The sequence below is a fragment of the Balaenoptera physalus genome, assembly GCF_965194825.1.
Source record: "Balaenoptera physalus genome assembly, chromosome: 11".
NCBI lineage: Eukaryota > Metazoa > Chordata > Mammalia > Artiodactyla > Balaenopteridae > Balaenoptera > Balaenoptera physalus.
In genome coordinates this window covers 30,161,004-30,180,586 of record NC_138896.1, presented here as the reverse complement: position 1 = coordinate 30,180,586, position 19,583 = coordinate 30,161,004, and the positions used below count along the sequence as shown (strand labels likewise).

Here is a 19,583-nt window from a genome sequence, read left to right as displayed (position 1 = left end):
AAGTCATTCTGCCCCCCTCTCTAGGCCTCGGTTTCCCCTCCTGTAGAATGCAAGTTGGCCAGTGCCTCCTAGGCCCTCTAGCCAAGACCTTAGTGATTCTATGTAGAGCTCTGTTTGCTGACATTCAAAACAGCTGTACCAGATGTTCAACTGTGTTCTTGTTAATATCTTGTTAATATCTGCTTGGGAGTCAAATGAGCAGCTCCAAGGATAGCAGCTTTCATTGGTCCTGCTTCTGAAGTGTCCTGAATTACTGGGAGAAATGGGTCATAGCCTTGACTTGAGCACACTTGATTTATCTTATACACGCTACAACATTTGCACATACCATGCACATGGGAGTGCATATGTCCAGAATTCCTGTATGGGGACTAGACTTTCAAGGAAATGACATTCCATAAACATCTCCCTTATTATTATATTGCTTTTTTCCTCAGCCCATCTTAGTAGTTAGACATCTACTGCTTCTCAGTAGTTGAAAACAATGGCTATTTTAAAGGCTACGGGAAGCTGAGTGACTGGTCCGTGATTACAAAGAAACCCCCAAAGACCCTGCCCTTGAAAGTGCTGTAATCTGACTTTAATGCTACACATGGGACAGCCAGTAATTCTCTTGCAGGGAGTAATTATTAATCAAATCAGCCTCATCCCCATCTGAAGACCCAGTAGGATGGTCAGCTTTCCCTGAATTGCCTGGGAATTTCTTGGTTTTAGCATCACAGGTTCCCAGGACCCCTGAGTCTATGTGAACAAGGATAGCGGGTCACCCTCATATCCAGGATTCTTAAATTTCAGTGTATGCAAGAATCAACACGTGAGCTCATTAAAACTGCAGATTTCGGGGGTGGGAGATTCTGATGTCAAATGTTTCCCTGACCACACTAAGAAATACTGATATGAACTTATTATAAATTTAACAGCCCCGGCATTTGGTTACCAGTGGTTCTTGAACTCATCTGCACATCAGAATCACCTGGGGAGATTTTTAAAAATACCGATGCCTGAGTTGACCCGAGTCAATTAAATTAGAATCTCTCGGGGTGCAGCCAGCCCCCTCTCACAGCGGGAGAACCACTAGAAGAGAGAGAAGACACAGTGGCCATTATTTACCTTTGGATCTTTGGTGCCTAAAACCTCAGCTGCCACCCGGTTTCGGACTACCCACTCTCCACCACTTCCCCTCCTGCTATAATATAGGAAAACTACTTTGGAGTACAAGGTGGCACCATCTGCTGAAACTGAGGAGAGTATCACGTCTAGGTATAAAACATAAGCTTTTGGATAAGTGCGTAGGAGATATGTACAAGAATGTTAACTGCAGCTTTGATCTTAATGGCAAGAAACTGGAAACCATCTAAATGTCCGTCAACAGGAGAGTGGATGAATACAGAATGGTGGTGGAATCGCCCAGTGGAATACTACACTGCAGTGAAAATGACAGCATCCAAGCGACAGGTACCAACACTGGAACAAAATGACCATAGATTTTTCTAAAGTTAGAGGCTATTGTGACTGGCTTCTTGGGGACTTAGAGGCTTCACTTTGGCAGGTGGCTTGTCTTGTAGCAGAAGATTCCTGGGCACACTCGTGGCAGCAGTAAAACAAGGCTGCACAGCGTGGAAGCCTCGTCGTGCTAGCTGGTAGAGCTCATTTTGCCCGTTTTGCAAACTTAAAATATCTTCATTGCAATCCAGAAGTTGCACGGACTGACATTTTCGTGCTAGTTTCTGAATTGTTTTTGAATAGGTGCGAAGTCGGATGCTACATTTTCATTCATCATTCCTCTCACTGGCCACATACAGCGATAAATCCATTAGAAATGCAGATGTTACCAGGAACCCAGGATTTCAGGATTGTTATCTTGTTTGGTTTATCTAAGTTGCTGACAAATATTTATTTTCAGGAAGGCCCACAGAGCTTACCTGGTCCTAGTTTGGCCACGGCATAGAGGAGGTCATAGTTAAGGACTGGTGTGGCATCGCTGATGGGCTGCCAGCCGACAGGAGGAGAGGCAGGGGGTGAGATGAGAAACTGTTTGGCGGGCTGTGGTGGAGCCAAATGCAGTTTGTCTCCGTCTGTCTCTGGAGTCTGAACCTTTCAAACACAGTAGAAATGAAGACACATGATTCATTGTGGCCTCGGATGTGCCATGTTGTTCCACTAAGATATGCAGAGCCTGGCTTTCAGCCTGTGACAAGTGAACCAACAAGCCAGGCTATAATAATAGTGACTACTGACCACACACCATGTGCTCAGTTATCTTATCTGATCCTCAAATAAGTGGATCTCAACATTTAGCTGCATAAGAATGACCTGGGAAGCTTACTGAGTCAGATTGCTGAGCCCCGCTCCTGGAGTTTCTGAGATCGGGAGCAGGGCCTGAGAATCTGCATTGCTAACAAGCTCCCAGGTGATGCTCATGGTGCTGGTCCTAAGACCCCTCCTTTCCTTCCTTTCTTTCTCTCCCCTCCTTGTCCCTCGCCTCCCCCTCCCCTCTCCATCCTTTCTTCCTTCCTTCCTTCCCTCCTTCCTGCCTTCCTATCTTTCTCCCTTCCTCTCTCTCTCTCTCTTTTCATTGAGGTGATAGTCACATAATTTGAAATTAAACCCTTTTAAACGGAACAATTTCAGTGGCATTTAGTATATGCCCAATATTGTGCAATCACCACTACTATCGAGATTCAAAGTATTTTTATGACCCCAGAGGAAACCCTGTACCCATTAAACAGTTACTACCATTTCTGCCTCTGGTCAGACCGTGGCAACCACCCATTTGCTTTCTGTTTCTATGGATTTGCCTATCCTGGGTATTTCTTATAATCAATTCATAGAACACGTGATATTTTGCATCTAGCTCCTTTCACTTAGCATAATGTTTTCAAGATTCATCCATGATGTAGCATGTATTAGTACTTCATTCCTTTTTATGGTTGGATAATATTCTACTGAATGGATAGACTACAATTTGTATATCTGTTCACCCATTTTTGAACATTTGGGTTGTTTCTACCTTTTGGCTCAACCAACCCTAAAAACCTGATTAAAAAGTGGGCTAAGGACTTGAATAGACATGTCTATAAAGAAGACATACAAATGGCCAATAGGTCAAAGAAAAAAGGATCAACATCACTACTTATCAGGGAACTGCAAATCAAAACCATAACGAGATATCACCTCACACCTGTCAGAATGGCTATGATCAAAAGAACAAAAGACAACAAGTGTTGGTGTGAATGTGGAGAAATTGGAACCCTTGCACACTGTTAGTGGGAATGCAAATCGAGCAGCTGCCTTGGAAAACAATATAGAGGGATTCCTCAAAAAAAATTAAAATAGAACTACCATATGATCTAGCAATTCTACTCCTGGGTATTTATCCAAAAGAATTGAAATCAGGACATTGAACAAATATTAGCACTCCTATATTCATTGTAGCACTATTTGAAATCGTCAAGACGTGGAAACAACCTAAATGTTCATGGACAGATGGATGGATAAAGAAAAGATGTTATATACATACAATGGAATACTATTCAGCTTTAAAAAGAAGTAAAGTCTATGTTCATTTCATTGTGTCATCTCTGCAGAGTCTAAAGGTGGAAATGGTCCTTACAGACCAATAACAGATGGATTGAGGTAACTTATAATGAAATGAAGACACTAATGAAACATTATGGACATTGATTTTCTGCTGCTGTTGACTTCATAAATATTGCCAAGAACTACCCGTGACTTTTTATAACAGCCAGAATTTATTTTTGGATAAAATAAAATACAAAATTGATTTCCATATGTTTGTAACTTTTTCTCATGGATATGAATCACTGAAAAGGTATACAGTCCATTAAACCTGTCATATAATTTAATTATAACCCTGCTAGCTAAGGTGTGATCAGAGCATTCTTATTACAAGTACTAGCTGGCATTCATTGTGCATTTACCGAATGCTAAGCACTTTAGCACACAGTAATTCATTTAATCCTCATAATGACAGTGTATGGAGTATGTTATCATCCCCATTTTACAGATGGGGAAACTGAGGCCTAGTGAGGTTATGTAACCTGCCTAGATTAGAACCAAGACTGTTGGCCCTCAGAACCTGCTTTCTAAACCACTATGCTGTCCCTGCCTGGGGATCATGATATAAGTTTGTTTCTCAGTGAACGAATTATAGACTACAAACCAATCTGAAAGCAGAAAGGGCTCCATTTACATTTTGAAAAGGTAAAAAAAAAAATAATGCAGGGCAAAAGGATTAACTTTGGTAAAGAATGATCTTACCTGTGCAAAGTAGAGTTTTAATTTTTTCCCTCTGAACTGGGTTTCATGAAGCTCTATCCTGGCTCGGGCTGCAGATTTGGGATTGCTGAAGTTTATTCGGACACGTCTGAAACTCTTAAATAGCTGGAACGTCACACAGTCATCATAAGTCCGGAACAGACCCTCAAATTTTTCCTGTTAAAAACAAACACAGAGGAAATTCCATTGGCCATATATCTTGTACAATGCCAGATCTGACAAAAACAAATAACTAGGTAAATAAATAGGCTCTTCCTAACATAAAATTAAAACAGAACACTGTAATGTAGTTTTTCCATCTGTTGGTCTGTTACCAGGTACTAAACATGCCTGTGGATTCTGTCAAAGGACTCATAACCTGTGTCCAGGGATCTGTAGGGGGACCAGTGAATGGGGTTTGAAATGCATGAAAAACCTGACCATTATGCAAAGTGTTGAGTGTTTCAACATATATGTGTTTGTTTCTGGGAGAGGGATCGTAATGGTCATAAGATTCTCAAAGGAGTCCATTATCTCCAAAATATTATAGCTACTGAGTAAAGCATGTGGTGGACATTGCTAGTGATTATCAAGCTTGGGGGCACTGTTCTTGACTACATATACGGGAGCCCACACGACCCAAAATCCTTCTAGTCAGGCAGTACCATGTGATTAGTTCTGGTCAATGAAATGGGTACAGAAAGCAGGAAAAAAGCCCTCGAGAAAATTTTCAGTCTCTTTCCCTGAAGATGCCATGTGCTCCAGATGGTAGCATAGTCAGAAGTAGGATTCTCCTCAGCCTGGGTCTCTGAGTGACCTTGTGGAGCAGAAATATCTTTTTCCCAACTCCCACCCCATCCTATAGCTGACTTCGCCTTGGCAAAGGAAAAGAACTCTCTATTGCATTAAACCACTGAGATCTGTGGATTATTTTATTTCTGCAGCACAACCAAGCCTATCACAATACAAAGCAATAATTAAAAAATTTTGATTTGATACAAATTTCAATTCAACTGAACAAATATCTATTCAATGCTCACTTTGTACAAAGGATGGTCTTTAGGTTTTAGAAGGCTATGGAGATGAGGATCGTTTTGTTCTGAATCTCAATGATCTAAGAATCTAAGGTGAGAGGCAGACACAGACACAAATAAAAGAACACCTGCAAGAATGGGGAAAGACATAAAGGAAAACTAGAGAATTAAAAAAAATACATATATATATTAACACCACCTATCTAGTTCCTCTTAGCTTAAAAAAAAAAAAAAGATCCTATTATGAGTAACAAAACCAGTGCCTGTTAAGTTACTCTGTGTTCTTAAAGGAGAAATTGCCACTAAGGAAATAACATCTATTAAAAAAAATAAAACAAAAAAAACGCTGATTCTTTTATTTCTACAATAAAAGGTATTTTGTCATAAGAGTGAGTTCAAGTGGGAATGAAGATGCATGAAAGATTAATACTGCAAGATTCATCGCATTTGGATTTGTAAGGGACATAAGGGATAATTAACTCAGCCTTTCCCTCCTCACCTCCATCATTTTACAGATCAGGGCTCTGAGGTCTGAAGAGATGAGGACCTGCCCACGGTCACATGGGCAGTTACTGGCAGAGCCAGGACCAGAATACAGAGATGTTTTCGATTACATCAATAATTACCCTGCTAGACTGAGAGGGAGAGATCGTTGCATTAGTAAGAGCAAGAGACAGAGAGCAACAAGCTGCCCCAAGGCTCCTGTGTGACCACATCTAAGAGAATCAACAAGGCGATGTCAGGTTAGAGAACCACTGCCCTCCGAGGCTGCATGGGAAGACGAACTCAGATGTCTGGGAAGGTCTTCCTGCCGCTTGGACATCCAAGTGAACTTGTCTCAGACCCTCAAGTCCAAGGCTTGTGATCCTTCCAAAGGCTGCTGCCCATTTCTGAGATTCCCCAGTGTGTGGCCCACCATAGTTTCTCCCATTTTTGACTCATGTCTACACACACTTGCTGTCTCTTTTTTTTTTTCTGTATGTATGTTTTTTGTTTGTTTTCTGTTTTTATTTTTGTTTACGTATAAGGATGTTTATTGAAAGCTTGGTGGCCATGGCAATTTTTTTAAAAGAATTTGAATGTCATTAATAGAGAACCTCTTTTTTTTTTATGTATTTTTTTCCACATTTTTTTTTAAAATAAATTTATTTATTTATTATTTTTGGCTGTGTTGGGTCTTCGTTTCTGTGTGATGGCTTTCTCTAGTTGTGGCAAGCGGGGGCCACTCTTCATCGCGGTGCGCGGGCCTCTCACTATCGCGGCCTCTCTTGTTGCGGAGCACAGGCTCCAGACGCGCAGGCTCAGTAGTTGTGGCTCACGGGCCTAGTTGCTCCGCGGCATGTGGGATCTTCCCAGACCAGGGCTCGAACCCGTGTCCCCTGCATTGGCAGGCAGACTCTCAACCACTGCGCCACCAGGGAAGCCCCACATTTTTTTAATTGTGTGAAAGATTCTTTACCTTCTATAGAACTTTTATAATTTTCAAAAGTTTCACACACACGATTTCATAATAATCCCATAATAACCCTTTTCAAAACAGCTTTTTGTTTCAGTTTCATGACATTTATGGAGAGATTTGAGGGGTTCTTTCTCTCCTTTTCAGGCTCTGTTCTTATTCCTCTTTCCCTAGCAAGAACAAAACAGGAATCTTTCCTTGTTTGTTCCTTGGATAGTTTTTATTCTCAACTCTCAAACCTTGGGATCAGCCAACTCCCAGGCCTGGGGCTTCAGCCTGGGGCTTCCTAAGAATTTCTTAGGAATTCTTTCCCAACACTACTGTGTTTTCCTGAACAAGAATCCTGGTGAATAAAATGCTTTCTGGTTCCTCACAATGGGAATAGTCTCGGCTGGTAAAATCAAAGCTGGTGGTTTGATTAATCTGAGAATTTTCAGGAATGGGAGGAATTAAGAAATTAAAAGATTTTATTTCTATGTGGACTATCATATCTTTTAGGACAAAATCCGTGGGTTTCTTTGTGGCTCTATGTTTTTCCACTACTAGTGTGGGAGTTTCCTTCCTGTCCCCTCCCCACGACCTCAGCGTAGCCTTGGGGGAGTTGGTGTTCTTTTCCTTGGAGTCTAATTCCTTGCTTTCTGTTTTATGTCTTCTTTATCCTTCCCATCTCAGCTGTTTGGCCTCAAGAGCCTGGATTAGGAGAAAGGATTCCAGGAGGTCAGGCTTTAGGCTTAGGGCAGGGGTTATATGAATGTCAGATGTCAGTGATGACTGCAATTGTTTTCTCCACTACTGTACTCTTCAAAAGAGGGCCCCAGGCAGCTAATACAAGCAGCAAGCTGGAGATGGCCGGTGACAGAAGCCTCTTTGATATCACTTGTTTTGGGCTTAGACCAAAAGCAAAAAGAGGTCTTCCACCAGACCTGGGGTGCAGCCCAGGGCTCAGAGACCAGGGTTTTCACTGGCCCATCTGGGACCCATCTCTATAATGATAATAATAATAAACAACTAATTTTTACTTGGCTTGTCCTCTCTGCACAGGTCTTTTGAGAACTTGTAGTGGCGGGGGGTGACAGCTGGCCAAGCACTGGGAATTTTGCTGGCTATCTCTATTTTTTTTTCCACTAGTGACGTGACATGACAAACATTTCATTTGCTGAGGCAGCGGGATACCAGAGCAAACTGGTGAGAGGCAGATCCAGCACAGTGAACGTGCCAGGTGTACCCTTAGGCAAAGCAGTGACTTGATCAGAGCCAGCCCCAGGGGTCTTCCACCTGCCTTTACAGCAAATTTTCTATGGTTTTGATGCCCAGGCTCCCACCAGGCACACAGTAATATTTTCCTGACCTTTGGCTGCCAGTTTCCTCCAGTCTGGTACCCCACAAACTCAATAAGTTAATTTCCTCTATAGGTAATCTCCTTTTAGCCACTGGTCTCTGGACCTTGCTACACACAAAAATGATGGAAAATCCTAAAGAACTTTTTTTTGAAAATTTATTTTATTGAAATATACTTGATTTACAATGTTGTGTTAACTTCTGCTGTGTAGAAAAATGATTCAGTTATAAATATATATACATCCTTTTTCATATTCTTTTCTGTTATGGTTTATCACAGGATATTGAATATAGCTCCTTGTGCTATACAGTAGGACCTTGTTGTTTATCCATTCTAGATATAAGAGTTTGCATCTGCTAACCCCAAACTCCCAATCCTTCCCTCCCCTCCCCCCACCCTCCCCCTTGGCAACTACAAGTCTGTTCTCTATGTCTGTGAGTCTGTTTCTGTTTTGGAGATAAGTTCATTTGTGTCATATTTTAGATTCCACATATAAGTGATATCATATATTTGTCTTTCTCGGCCTGACTTACTTTGCTTAGTATGAGAATCTCTAAGTCCATCCTAAAGAACTTTGTTAATGTGAATTTTATCTATTTATGTTTATTGTACTAGAAATAAAAACTGAGAAATTGAAAAATATTTATTTATAAATTCATCTCCTAGTAACAATCATAAATCCATCACATGACAAAATAATCTTTTTATGAAAAATAATTGTTTTCCCCAACAAGAAAACATTTAATGAGAAGACTGGCCTGGTTTTAGATTTTTGCAAATCTCTTTCATTTCTGACTTAATAGAAGAGACCTGGAATCTTATATCTGCTTCTCTTACATTATGCTGTTTTGTCTGAAGGGTTTGAAGAAAAGCTGGCCTCACCCAAATATGTGGTTGGAAAAGGGAAGAGTATTGCAATAGCCTTTCAAATAATTGTGACTATTCTTCCTTGACACTTCATCAAAACACAACTAGTGGCAGTTTCTAAAAGTCTATTGCAATGTTGAATCTGAAGCCATAATCAAATAACATTTTTATTTGATTATATTAAAATCCGTTTATCTACTTTGCACCTTTAGTGGATTTTTTACTCATGCAGGATTCTGTCATAGTGTACATCGGTCATTTGGAAAATATTGGTTCCTTGAGTTATACAGTTTTTCCAAATGTTGACACATTTCATTACACATATCAAAAATCACATTCATTAATATTACCACCTATCTTATCAAAAAGTCTTTCCATATTGGAAAGCTGTCATATCCCTGTTGGTGGATACAAGTTTTCCAAGATCCTAATTTTTGCTTGAAACTATGTTCTTTATTATTGGCAACAGACACTGTCAGTTATTTTCCTTCAAGTGACACACTCATTCATTCGTTTTTGATAAAATGTCCACCAAATATCTATGTCTGCATAACTATGGTTTGTCTGTTAGTTGTTCTTTCTGTGTTCCAGGAGAAAAATAAGTATCTAGTGCAGCTTAGAACATCTTAGAACATTTTCTCAAGTCACACATTGTATTCTGGTATGCCACAGAATGGCTTTATGTGTACTTCTCATTTCATTTTTCAGATTATTAAAAAGGCATGTGCTCAAGAATAAAGAGTTAATAAAACTAATAGCTTTAACTGCTTCATCAAGGACATTCTGAAGTTAAATAGGTATTTTTCTTTATTGCACTTTTTTTTTTTTAACTGTGAGTGTGTGGCTGTGAAGAATACAAATACTAGTAAGTACAGTTAGGTGCCACTGCACTGATTAATACCAAAGTACCAGGAGTTTTAAACACTATTGCTTTTGCACCATGGGTGTAAATGTCAACATGGTTGAAAAAGCAAATAATGTCTTAGTATTATTACGGAAATAGTTTTGACCTCATGGGAACTTCCAGGAGTCTGTAGACTACTCTTTGAGAACTGCTGCATGATAGGACTTCAGAAAAAGTAAGGATTTAGTTGGCATGGGGTGAAGACAAGGGGTCTAGTGAGAATCTTAAGGGTACAGCATGATGGAGGTCAAGGAATGGTGTGCCTCCACTTGAGTGATGCCCAGGGGATAAATGTCATCAAGAGTAATCTAGGATTGGTATGGGGAGGATGTGGAGGAATTATTTTAGAACACAAATTGTACTCTTAGAAAAATTAACAAGGGGTTCTAGAGAAGAAAGTGAGAGAGGCTAGGAGAGGATGTTGGTAGGAGAAGAAGGACCAGGGGTGAAGAGCGGGGCTGGATGAGCCAATTCTCAGGGCCAATAGGGTAAAGATGAGCCTGGTCTTAAAACCAGGCAGAAGGATCTGTCCAGGGTCCTCATAAAGAAGCTCCGGTGATGTGGAGAATGCTGGCCTCAGCGGCTACAGCACACAGACCAAGTAGCAGGTGATTCATTATAGTTTCCAATCAAAATGGAAGCAACAATTATTTTTTAAGTCAATAGCCTTTAACAGCATCCTCAGGACTTAGGAAGTACTCAATGGATTCTACTTGATTGGTTGATACAAAAACCCCAAGGTATATTATAGACTATTAGAACGTTGAAATATTACCTTCAGTTTAATTCTAAACCAGACAGGTTGCAGATAAACAATATTGTCTAATATATTATCTCATTAAATCTTCACTATAGCCCTTTGAAGGAGAGTTGGAATTACTATTATCCTTGAGTAACACATGAAAGCCAAAGAAGTGAATGACCTCCGCAAAGTCACCCGACTAACTAGTTAGCAAAACCAGAACTAGTAAGGTCAAGATGTTTATACTACCGATATACCATGGATGACATGCAAACAAGTGAGAAGTCTGAAAAACCAAAATGAGAAAAACCAGCTTTCCTTGGCCATCCAGAAGAAGAGTCCTGTCCTGGAAAACGTGGCTGCCAGAGAAATCCAATGGTGCCTTTACTGCGTTCCAAACAATGCTTTACGTCTTCATATGTTTTTCAATTTTCTCACTTATGATCCCTTTGGGTATAAATTATCTTAATAAGAAATTCTGCTTCCCTCAAAATCACAAGGCTCTCATCTGTCAGATAACACCTCCCAGAAACTGCCAAAGAATGAAACAATTCATTTAGGTTTATCACTTCTCAGTGGACGTTCCGGGTGAGCCCTGTGCAAATCCCATGTTTAAGGATCATACTGGATTTTATAGGCTGCTCAGGAGGGCCTCCTGTCAAAAGGACTGTTTTTGTAAATCTTCCATAATGCAGGCTCCTTACGTGACAAGCATAACCAGGGCTGCATGTAGGGATTTTTTTTTCATCTGGATTTTAACGTGTCAGGACTTCTTAGGCCAGGCAGACTTGTGTTAAATCATGCTTTGTTCCCTTTGTGGTCCTGATATTACTTAAATAAAAAAAAATCATTGTGAAAGGAGGCTCTCAACTCTTCCTTGCTGATAAAAGAAGAGGACAGACCTCATGTCACATAATGGCTCAAAAAAAAGATAATTCACTGGTAAAGGCACAAAAGACTTTATCCCTTCTCAGTGGAGTCCTTGTGAGAGACAAAGATCTAAAATACAGACCCAAACTCCAAAAGGAGCTGCTTTGTCCTAAAACCTCATGAATTCATCCCACGCCTTTCTCGGCAGAATGCTTTCCTTGGTCTGTGTTTGGTTCTGTTCTTTCATTCCCAGCAGTGACCCTAAAGTTCACAGAGGCTGGATAACATTGCCATGCGAGCATCCATTTTTACTTCTCTTTAGTTAAGGAAATCTCTGGTTCTCTACTTCCACTAAGCCGCCATCTATGCATTTAGAACTGGAAAAACAAAACTCCCCAAACTCCTCCAAAACTAAGAAACTGTACAAGGGCTAGAAACTGGAATGACCTTGGAATAGGGGTGAATCTAAGCATTGTGCAGCCTGAAGGTTTTACAACTTGGGAAGCCCTCCTGAAGCAAAATAATACAAAATTAGGCACGAAGTTGGAATTTTTTTTTTGAATGAGAACCAAAAAATTCATAAGGAATAACTTTTGCAAAATTTACAGACTATATGTGACCATGGGAACAGGTCGCAGGGCCCTTACCAGGGCCTTGGTAGAGACCCATGCAAGTGAGGGGCCCTTAAGCTGCAACTTCATTCACTTCCCAGGAAGTATGACCAAGAGAATCATGAGTCACCTGGGCCATCACCAAGTAGTCAGGAGTCTAGGCTTTCAGAACAGCTAAAACAAGTACAATGCTTATATAACTCTCAGCTGATGACGTTCATTTCCCTAAGTGTTTGAATCACCAGGATGAGAACCAAGAAATTAAAATCTGCAAAGTTTCAGCCCAGGTCTCATATTATAGATGACTGAGCCCCTGCCACACTTGAACCCATTTTGTAAATAGCCAAGATGGAGGCCTGAGGAGGAGGAACAAGTAAGGGGGTATCTTGGACCCTGTCCTGCAGCTGCTCAGTAAGGGGTGGTGAGTGCCAGATGGGGGGACCAAGAGAGGAGCTTACAGGTGGCACTGGCTGCGTGCCTAGGACCCTTGTACAGCAACTGGCCACGCTTTGGGTGAGGAAGACCCTCCCAGCACCTGAATGCAGGACTGGTTCTGGTGGGTCTCACTGCCCCCACCAGTGAGACCAGGGGGCTGTGGAGCCTGGCTATGCCAAGCAAGATACCATCTGTGGATGCCTGCATGCTTCCTTCCTGCCCCAGGACACTTGTAAGCCTCCCAAGGGGTCTCTGAACACCTAGGGAGTAGCGGGGAGGAGCAGCCCTACCTGTAAGGGGGATGGGCCAGGAAAACTAGACCTCTGAGAAAGTGGTTATGAGCACAGTCGTCTGTTACGTGCCATAAAGTTGGACGTCTCTGCATGGTTATAAATATAAAGGAAGCATCCGACAGTCCTTTTATAGCTGCTACATTTCAGTTTACAGTATCAATGGCTGCCTGGGTTCAAGGCATTTGCTGAGAGCTAATGACTGCTACATCCTTCTCTTGGGCCAGCAACTCCTCTTCTCTGATGGTTCATCTGCAAGAATGCCTGTGGCTATCATCAGCCCTGATTAGACACAGGCTCTAATTGCGCATGCGTCATTGATGAACTGCACGGACCCCTTTACAGCTTACTCAATCATGTAAGAGGACAGGAATTGCACTCTAAATTTATTTAAATATTGATTTACCCATTAGAGATTGATAAAGAGAGGCAATATAAAGCCATGTTACTAGCACAGACTCTAGACCCACACTGTCTAGTTCAAATTCCAAACCCAGGATTTGTGCAACCTTAAGCAATTTACTTACCCAACACCTCAGTTTTCTTATCTGCAGAATGGGATAATAACAGAATCTACCTCACAGAGCTGTTCTGAGTATTAAGTAAATTAATATATTTAAATCACCGAGCACAATAAGTTTATTCGAGCTGTTATTATTATGATTCCCACATCTGAAGATAAACAATGCTTTGTTTACATGTCTGTATTTGGCCCGCTGGCTCTAGCTGTACAAATCTCCCTATATCTAAATCCAAGTATATAAATATATCTATGCCTACATCTATCTATATTTATATCTATACTTGTACCTGTATCTAATCCTTAAAATATTAAGAGCAATTATAGGAATGCTCAGAGTGATATCTCATATAAAATTAAGTCTAATTATACTAAGGTGATTTTATCGATGTTATTATCTACTTAAAATGTAAAGCCCCAATTAACCATCAAGATTTCTTTCTTGGCTGCTAAGCTTTAAAAGTTTCCTTTAAAAAAAACAATGTGGTTAATTAAATAATTCTAAGGAGGAAATCAACTGGGTAATTGCCTTTAATCTTTGCCTTTGGAAATCCTGCACCATCAGCAGGGGCTGAGGCTCAGAGAGACAGTGAGCAAATCGCAAAGACAACGGCCACTACTGGCAATATCTGAAGCTCAGACGAATAGGAGATTTGTTAAGCCCTTCCCACCCGTCTCCTTTCACCTGTCCAAATGCACCTCAACTATCTTTTAGACAAACCCCATATTCCACTGTTGCCTGGACATTTCCTTTGGGATATTCAATAGGCACCTTAAACTACATGCCTCTAAAGCCACAGTCTTTGTGGGGGGAAACCTCTAAATCTGCTTCTCCTCTTTCTCAACAAATGGACCCCATCTACTCCGTTGCTCAAGCCAGGAAGCTGAATCATATAACGTCATCCTGGTCTTCTCCCTCTCCCTCACCCCACATCCCAGCAGCCAGACTGTGTTCTCTCAATCTTCCAGCATCTACTCTTCATCCTCACCAACTCCCTGGCTCGCCATAGCTCTCCCGATGGCCGCACTAGGTCCCCCTAGCTTCAGTCTGGCCACCCTCGAATCAACCTTGAAAGTCTACTGCAAGACAGGTCTTTCTAAAAAAGAAAATTCTGATGATATAGCTCTTCCATAAAATCCTTCGGTGGCTTCACATAGCTTCTAAGAATATGGCGTGGCTTAGCATGAAAGGCCCTTTATAAAATGGTCATCACTCACCACCCACAGATCTCACATTCTACCCTTTGCCTAATCTGTACTCCAGCAAATTTCCACTTATAGGTTCCGAAAGGCAGCCTATTCTGTATCTCCAAGCCATCTCTCACTTGCTCTCTTTTCTGCCTGTGACACCCTTTTCCTTCAGATAACTTCTTTTCTTTCCCTTTATTTTTTTCCAGTTTTACTGAGATCTAATTGACATATTGCATACGTTTAAGGTATACAACATAATGATTTGATAAACATATATATTGGAAACGATTGCCACAATACGTTTAGTTATCACCCATTACCTCACATAGTTACACATTTTTTTTCTTGCGAAGAGAACTTTTAAAATCTATTCTCTTAGCAACTTTCAAATACACAATACAGTGTTGATGACTACAGTTATCATGTTGTATATTCCATCCCCATCAGATAACTTCTAATTGTCTCTCAAGTCCCAGCTTGGGTCTCATCTGAGAAATCCTTCCTGAATCCTACTGAGGTTTACACAGCCTCCCACGGTGCTCCCGTAACAGAGTTATCTAGTTAGTGAGGGTAACTGCTCCCTTATTAACTAGACTGTAAGAACTTCAAGGGTAGGAACGGCTCATGTTTTTGTCCTGTGTCCTTTGCTCATGGATTCATTATTGAGTGCCAACTGTGTACCGTGCATGATGGCTGCTCTATGGGATGGGCTCACTTGGTCATGAAATGAATAAAACAACGTGGGTAGAACTGTCCCCCTCACCTCCCCCTGTTACCTTTTGGTGAATTTTTTCTTCTCTTCGAAGCTACATTCAATAAAATCAGCCAATACGTACCAAACACATGGATCAAAATCCTCCACGTTATAATGTAACAGGGAAGCCTAAACCAAATTCTACACATTTCTTTCCTGAAACCTTTCTTGACCCCTTCCCCTCATATACCTTTCCTCCATCTAGGTTTAACCTCCACTTCCTTTGGTTATTTAAGACACTCTGAATCTCTTTTCAGAACAATGGATCGTCAAAGAGTGCGTGTGTACACGGAGAAGGGGAAGAGGTCGAGTAAGACTTCAGGTAAAAAATGGTAAATGAAAGATGGATAGAACTTTGATGTGTGGAAATGAGGTGGCGGGAGACTTTAGACGAAGCTTTTTGTTCCAGACAAGGACAACATTATCAAAGGATTTATATATTCCTATTAATCTGAGGCCACCTCTAAGAAAAGGGACTTCGGGGGACTGAGGACAAATGTAATCAAATGTAATAGTCCTAAACCACGTTTCCATGGGCGTGGCCTTGCTGCCCGTTCACAACTGTTATTAATTACTCATAGAAAACGTAAAACAAATAAGCTTTGAGATTTCATTATTTTAAGGGTCAGCTCTTACATGTTTCTTATGACATTTATTTTCCTAGCAGTCTGCTCCACTGAATACATTTCATTTGAACCCTAAACTACAGGTCGTGGGCCTACTGAGCCAGACAGGACAAACTGCTCACCAGCTCCCACACCAATTTAGGAAATGATCCCTCTTGAGAACATCATGGAGTGTTGTAGTTGAAAGAGGGAGGAAATGTGTTTCTAGAAACAAGCAGTGTTCTCTCCTCTCGAGATTGAAATGAAGCCTCTGTTTTAATATTCGGCTGTCAATAATTGATGAGGACATTTTTAGTATGTTTAATCTTAAATGAAAGGGCTAAATCCTAAATATGTTCCGTATCACATCCTTCTGAAGATAGGCAATTTCAAATTAAATCCATTCATTTTGCCATTTGGCATACGATCAAAGCAAACTTTTCAAAGCCAGCGTGGTATCCTTAACTAATTCTTTCCCTAAAATTGAGATGGCATTTGCATTCTTTTGAGATGCAGATATGAGCAAATTTTTATGACTCAATCTTTAAATCTAGAAAGAAAACACACAGTTTGTTATGTTCCCAATCGTCTTCCTCTCTCTTCCTTTTCCTCCTCTCAGTTACACCTTTTCTATCTTATTTGGGTTCTATCCTCTCCGTGCTTTAGATAAAGACGTATGAAGGATACATGTTATAATAAAAACCTTATATAAAATGAAATCTCTCATGTTCAGATTCCTTGAGATTTCAAACTAAAATGATTGTTTCAACCTGTCACAAATTTGGGACACAAGACACCTAAAAGAAAGCCTTTTGGGACTAAAACATGGCAGTCAACACGGCAGCTAACACTGAGCTTAGTTTTGAATGGCAGTTTTGCACAGTGGCTAAATCTTCCCTTGGACATTTAGGAGACAGCAGACAAGTACCGCAGGTATGGCTAAGGATGGGTAAAGTCTGAATTCTTTTGGTGGGCCAAGCCCTCCCTAAGCCCCTTCCGTATGATAACACATTTCAATCTCACGATAAACTTAGGAGACAGATGAAGAAATGGGTTGAAAGAGATTCAACCATTTGCCTAATGTGGCCAGCTGGTCGGTCAGTGACAGAATGCAGATTTCATCCTGGTACCTGGAGCCACGGGCTTAACCTCCAGACTGCCCCACCTACGGCAGAGAGAAGCTGGGTTGACATGGCTTCATCCCTTCCTTGCATTTCACCCAAGGAGGTGGACCCGTCTTTTGTCTTCAGTCAGTTTTGCTCCTGTGTATCTCACAGGCCAGCAGCAGTGTGAAGTATTCCTGTGTAATCCTAGGTAAGATGGCTGGAACCTGAGAAGAAGCTCCTCCCGTCAAAAAGATGAGAGCTTCGCATGGGCAGTTCAGACTAGAAGCATCTGTAAATTGTATCATAGCGATGAATGATGAAACTACCATGTCTCTTCCACAACAGACACATTTGTGTATATGTGCTACATACAGAAGTTCAGGATTGTTGAACATAAGCCTGATTTAGGGCCAAAGCTGTTGCTAGCCAAGAAGGATGATTCGACTGAGAATTCCCTTCTCTCCATGTGGTAGAAAGTTTGGGGAGAAATAGGCAAGCTGGATGAAGCCAGTAACATGTCATCATTGCCCTTTATAATTAGGATCGCTATACAACGTGTTTTTGAAGCCGGTACAATTTGAAGGGGGCAGTGTTACAGGTTATGCTGTGACCTGAGGACTGTCCTGGCACCCTGGATATTTGGTCACCAACTGGATGGTCCCCCGAATCACTGATTCCAAAACTGTGGTCCTCAGCCCACTAGAAGGAAATGACAGTCCTTCTGATGGATGGATCCTGTCCAAATATGTAAGCCTCCTCTGCAGTTTTTAGCAATAACTCATGCATATTCCATATGCTTTCTTTTCACTACGGGCTACTTATTTGTAATCTCGAAGAGAGTTCCAGAATAAATTTTTAAGGGTTACTAAAATCCATACGTGAGTTTATAAAAGGATTCTGGTTAGTACAGTTGGCCCTCAGTATCCATGGTTCTGCATGTACAGATTCAACCAACTACAGATCAGAAATAATCAAAGAAAAACCCAAATTCCAGAAAGTTCCCAAAAGCAAAACTTGAATTTGCTGTGCTCTGGCAACTATTTATATAGCATTTACATCATATTTACAACTAGTTACATAGCATTTACATTGTATTAGGTATTATAAGTAATGTAGAGATGATTTAAAGTATGCAGGGAGATGTGTGCAGGTTATATGCAAACACTATGCCATTTTACACAAGGGCCTTGAGCATCCATGGAATTTGATATCCATGGGGGTCATGGAACCGAATCCCCATGGATACCGAGGGATGACTGTATTCAGCAAAAACCCTGGTTGCTGCACAACTCTTAATACTACTGCCCTTGAACACGGGAAGAGTTGGAATTCTCAAACCTCCCAGCAGTAATAATAATCACTATCACTTAGCAGGACTCCCTAAGTGCAGACACTATTCTAAGGGCTGTATGTCATTCTGATAGTCTAACCCCTGGACCACAGGCCAGCAGCAGCAGCCTTGGGGGCTGATTGTCAAGTGACCTACTGATTCATAATCTGCATTTCAACCAGATCCCCAATGATCAGTATCCCTTTTAAGTTTAATAAGTACCAGATTAGAAGACATGGGTTGGACCATTTGAGATTTAAGAGCTTCCTGACTTTTAGTGCTTAAACTGACGTATGTAATTGCACTACTGGGAATTACCAGCGCTGCCCTCGGGTATTAGCGGTTTTCGATTCTTTGCATTAATTAATACATTTATAGAATTACACTTAGCAATTACTCCTATTGATGGCTTTGTTCTTATAATCACCGCATTGTGTTTGCTCTGGTTGTTATCTTTTTCTTTGTTTTCACCGGGTTCTTTTCTCACTACAAAGAGGAGACCCATCGGGTAGATGGGGCACTGTGTTGGAGGGTCCCATGAACAAGGGAATTACAGTAACATTTAGAATCAAGAATCTCCTCTGATATATTTTGACCTTGTGAATGATGCCAGCTTTGAATAACCCAAAGATATTCAGAGGTGTAGTGCTGGAAATGAGATATTCCCTAGGAAAAACAGGTCTGCAATGATAATTATTTTTTAGAAAGCCTCAAATATAAATTTCATCTCAATTCTCCATTTCAGAAAACCAAGGCCAAAAGAAGTTAAGTGATTTGTTAAAGGTTATGAGCAAGTGATGGTGATAAGAGGTCTCTAATTCACAACTGTTTGCCAAGTTCTATCTCTGATCCGTGTTGTAACTGGAAAGGATTACTGTTACTCTCTTTAGAAAATACCACGGTCATGGTAGACCAGTTGGAAAAAGATACACAAATTTAAGGGACAAAACGACCCCATGCATCAAAGATAGTCACTGTTAACTTTTTTATTAAATAAAAGCATTATATTTATCAATTTTACTTAAATTTATCAGAATAAAAGATTTAAAGAAAACTTAAAAATGGTCGACATTCAGAAAAAGGTTTTCTCCAAAACAAGAACTATTAATCTCCTAAAGGAGTGTTCTAAAGTTTTAAATAAAAAGTCTTAAGAAAAGTAAGTTTATGTTTCCATGTATAAAATCTAAGTGATCTGTCTTATGAAAATCAGAAGATAATGCTGATATCTAAACAAAAATTTTAAACCTCTAG

General features: G+C 40.6%; 1 protein-coding gene across 2 annotated transcripts in view; it reads right to left on the bottom strand.

Moving 5' to 3' along the window:
* Positions 1 to 19,583, bottom strand: part of RCAN2 (regulator of calcineurin 2) — a 256,389-nt gene that overhangs the window by 18,239 nt on the left and 218,567 nt on the right. For both annotated transcript variants that reach the window (XM_082414655.1, XM_082414656.1), the window contains 2 exons: positions 4,282 to 4,455; positions 1,923 to 2,094 (listed from right to left, as the gene is read on the bottom strand). In XM_082414655.1, the coding sequence (XP_082270781.1) occupies positions 1,923 to 2,094; positions 4,282 to 4,455 (346 nt within the window). The remainder of the gene's footprint in view (positions 1 to 1,922; positions 2,095 to 4,281; positions 4,456 to 19,583) is intronic.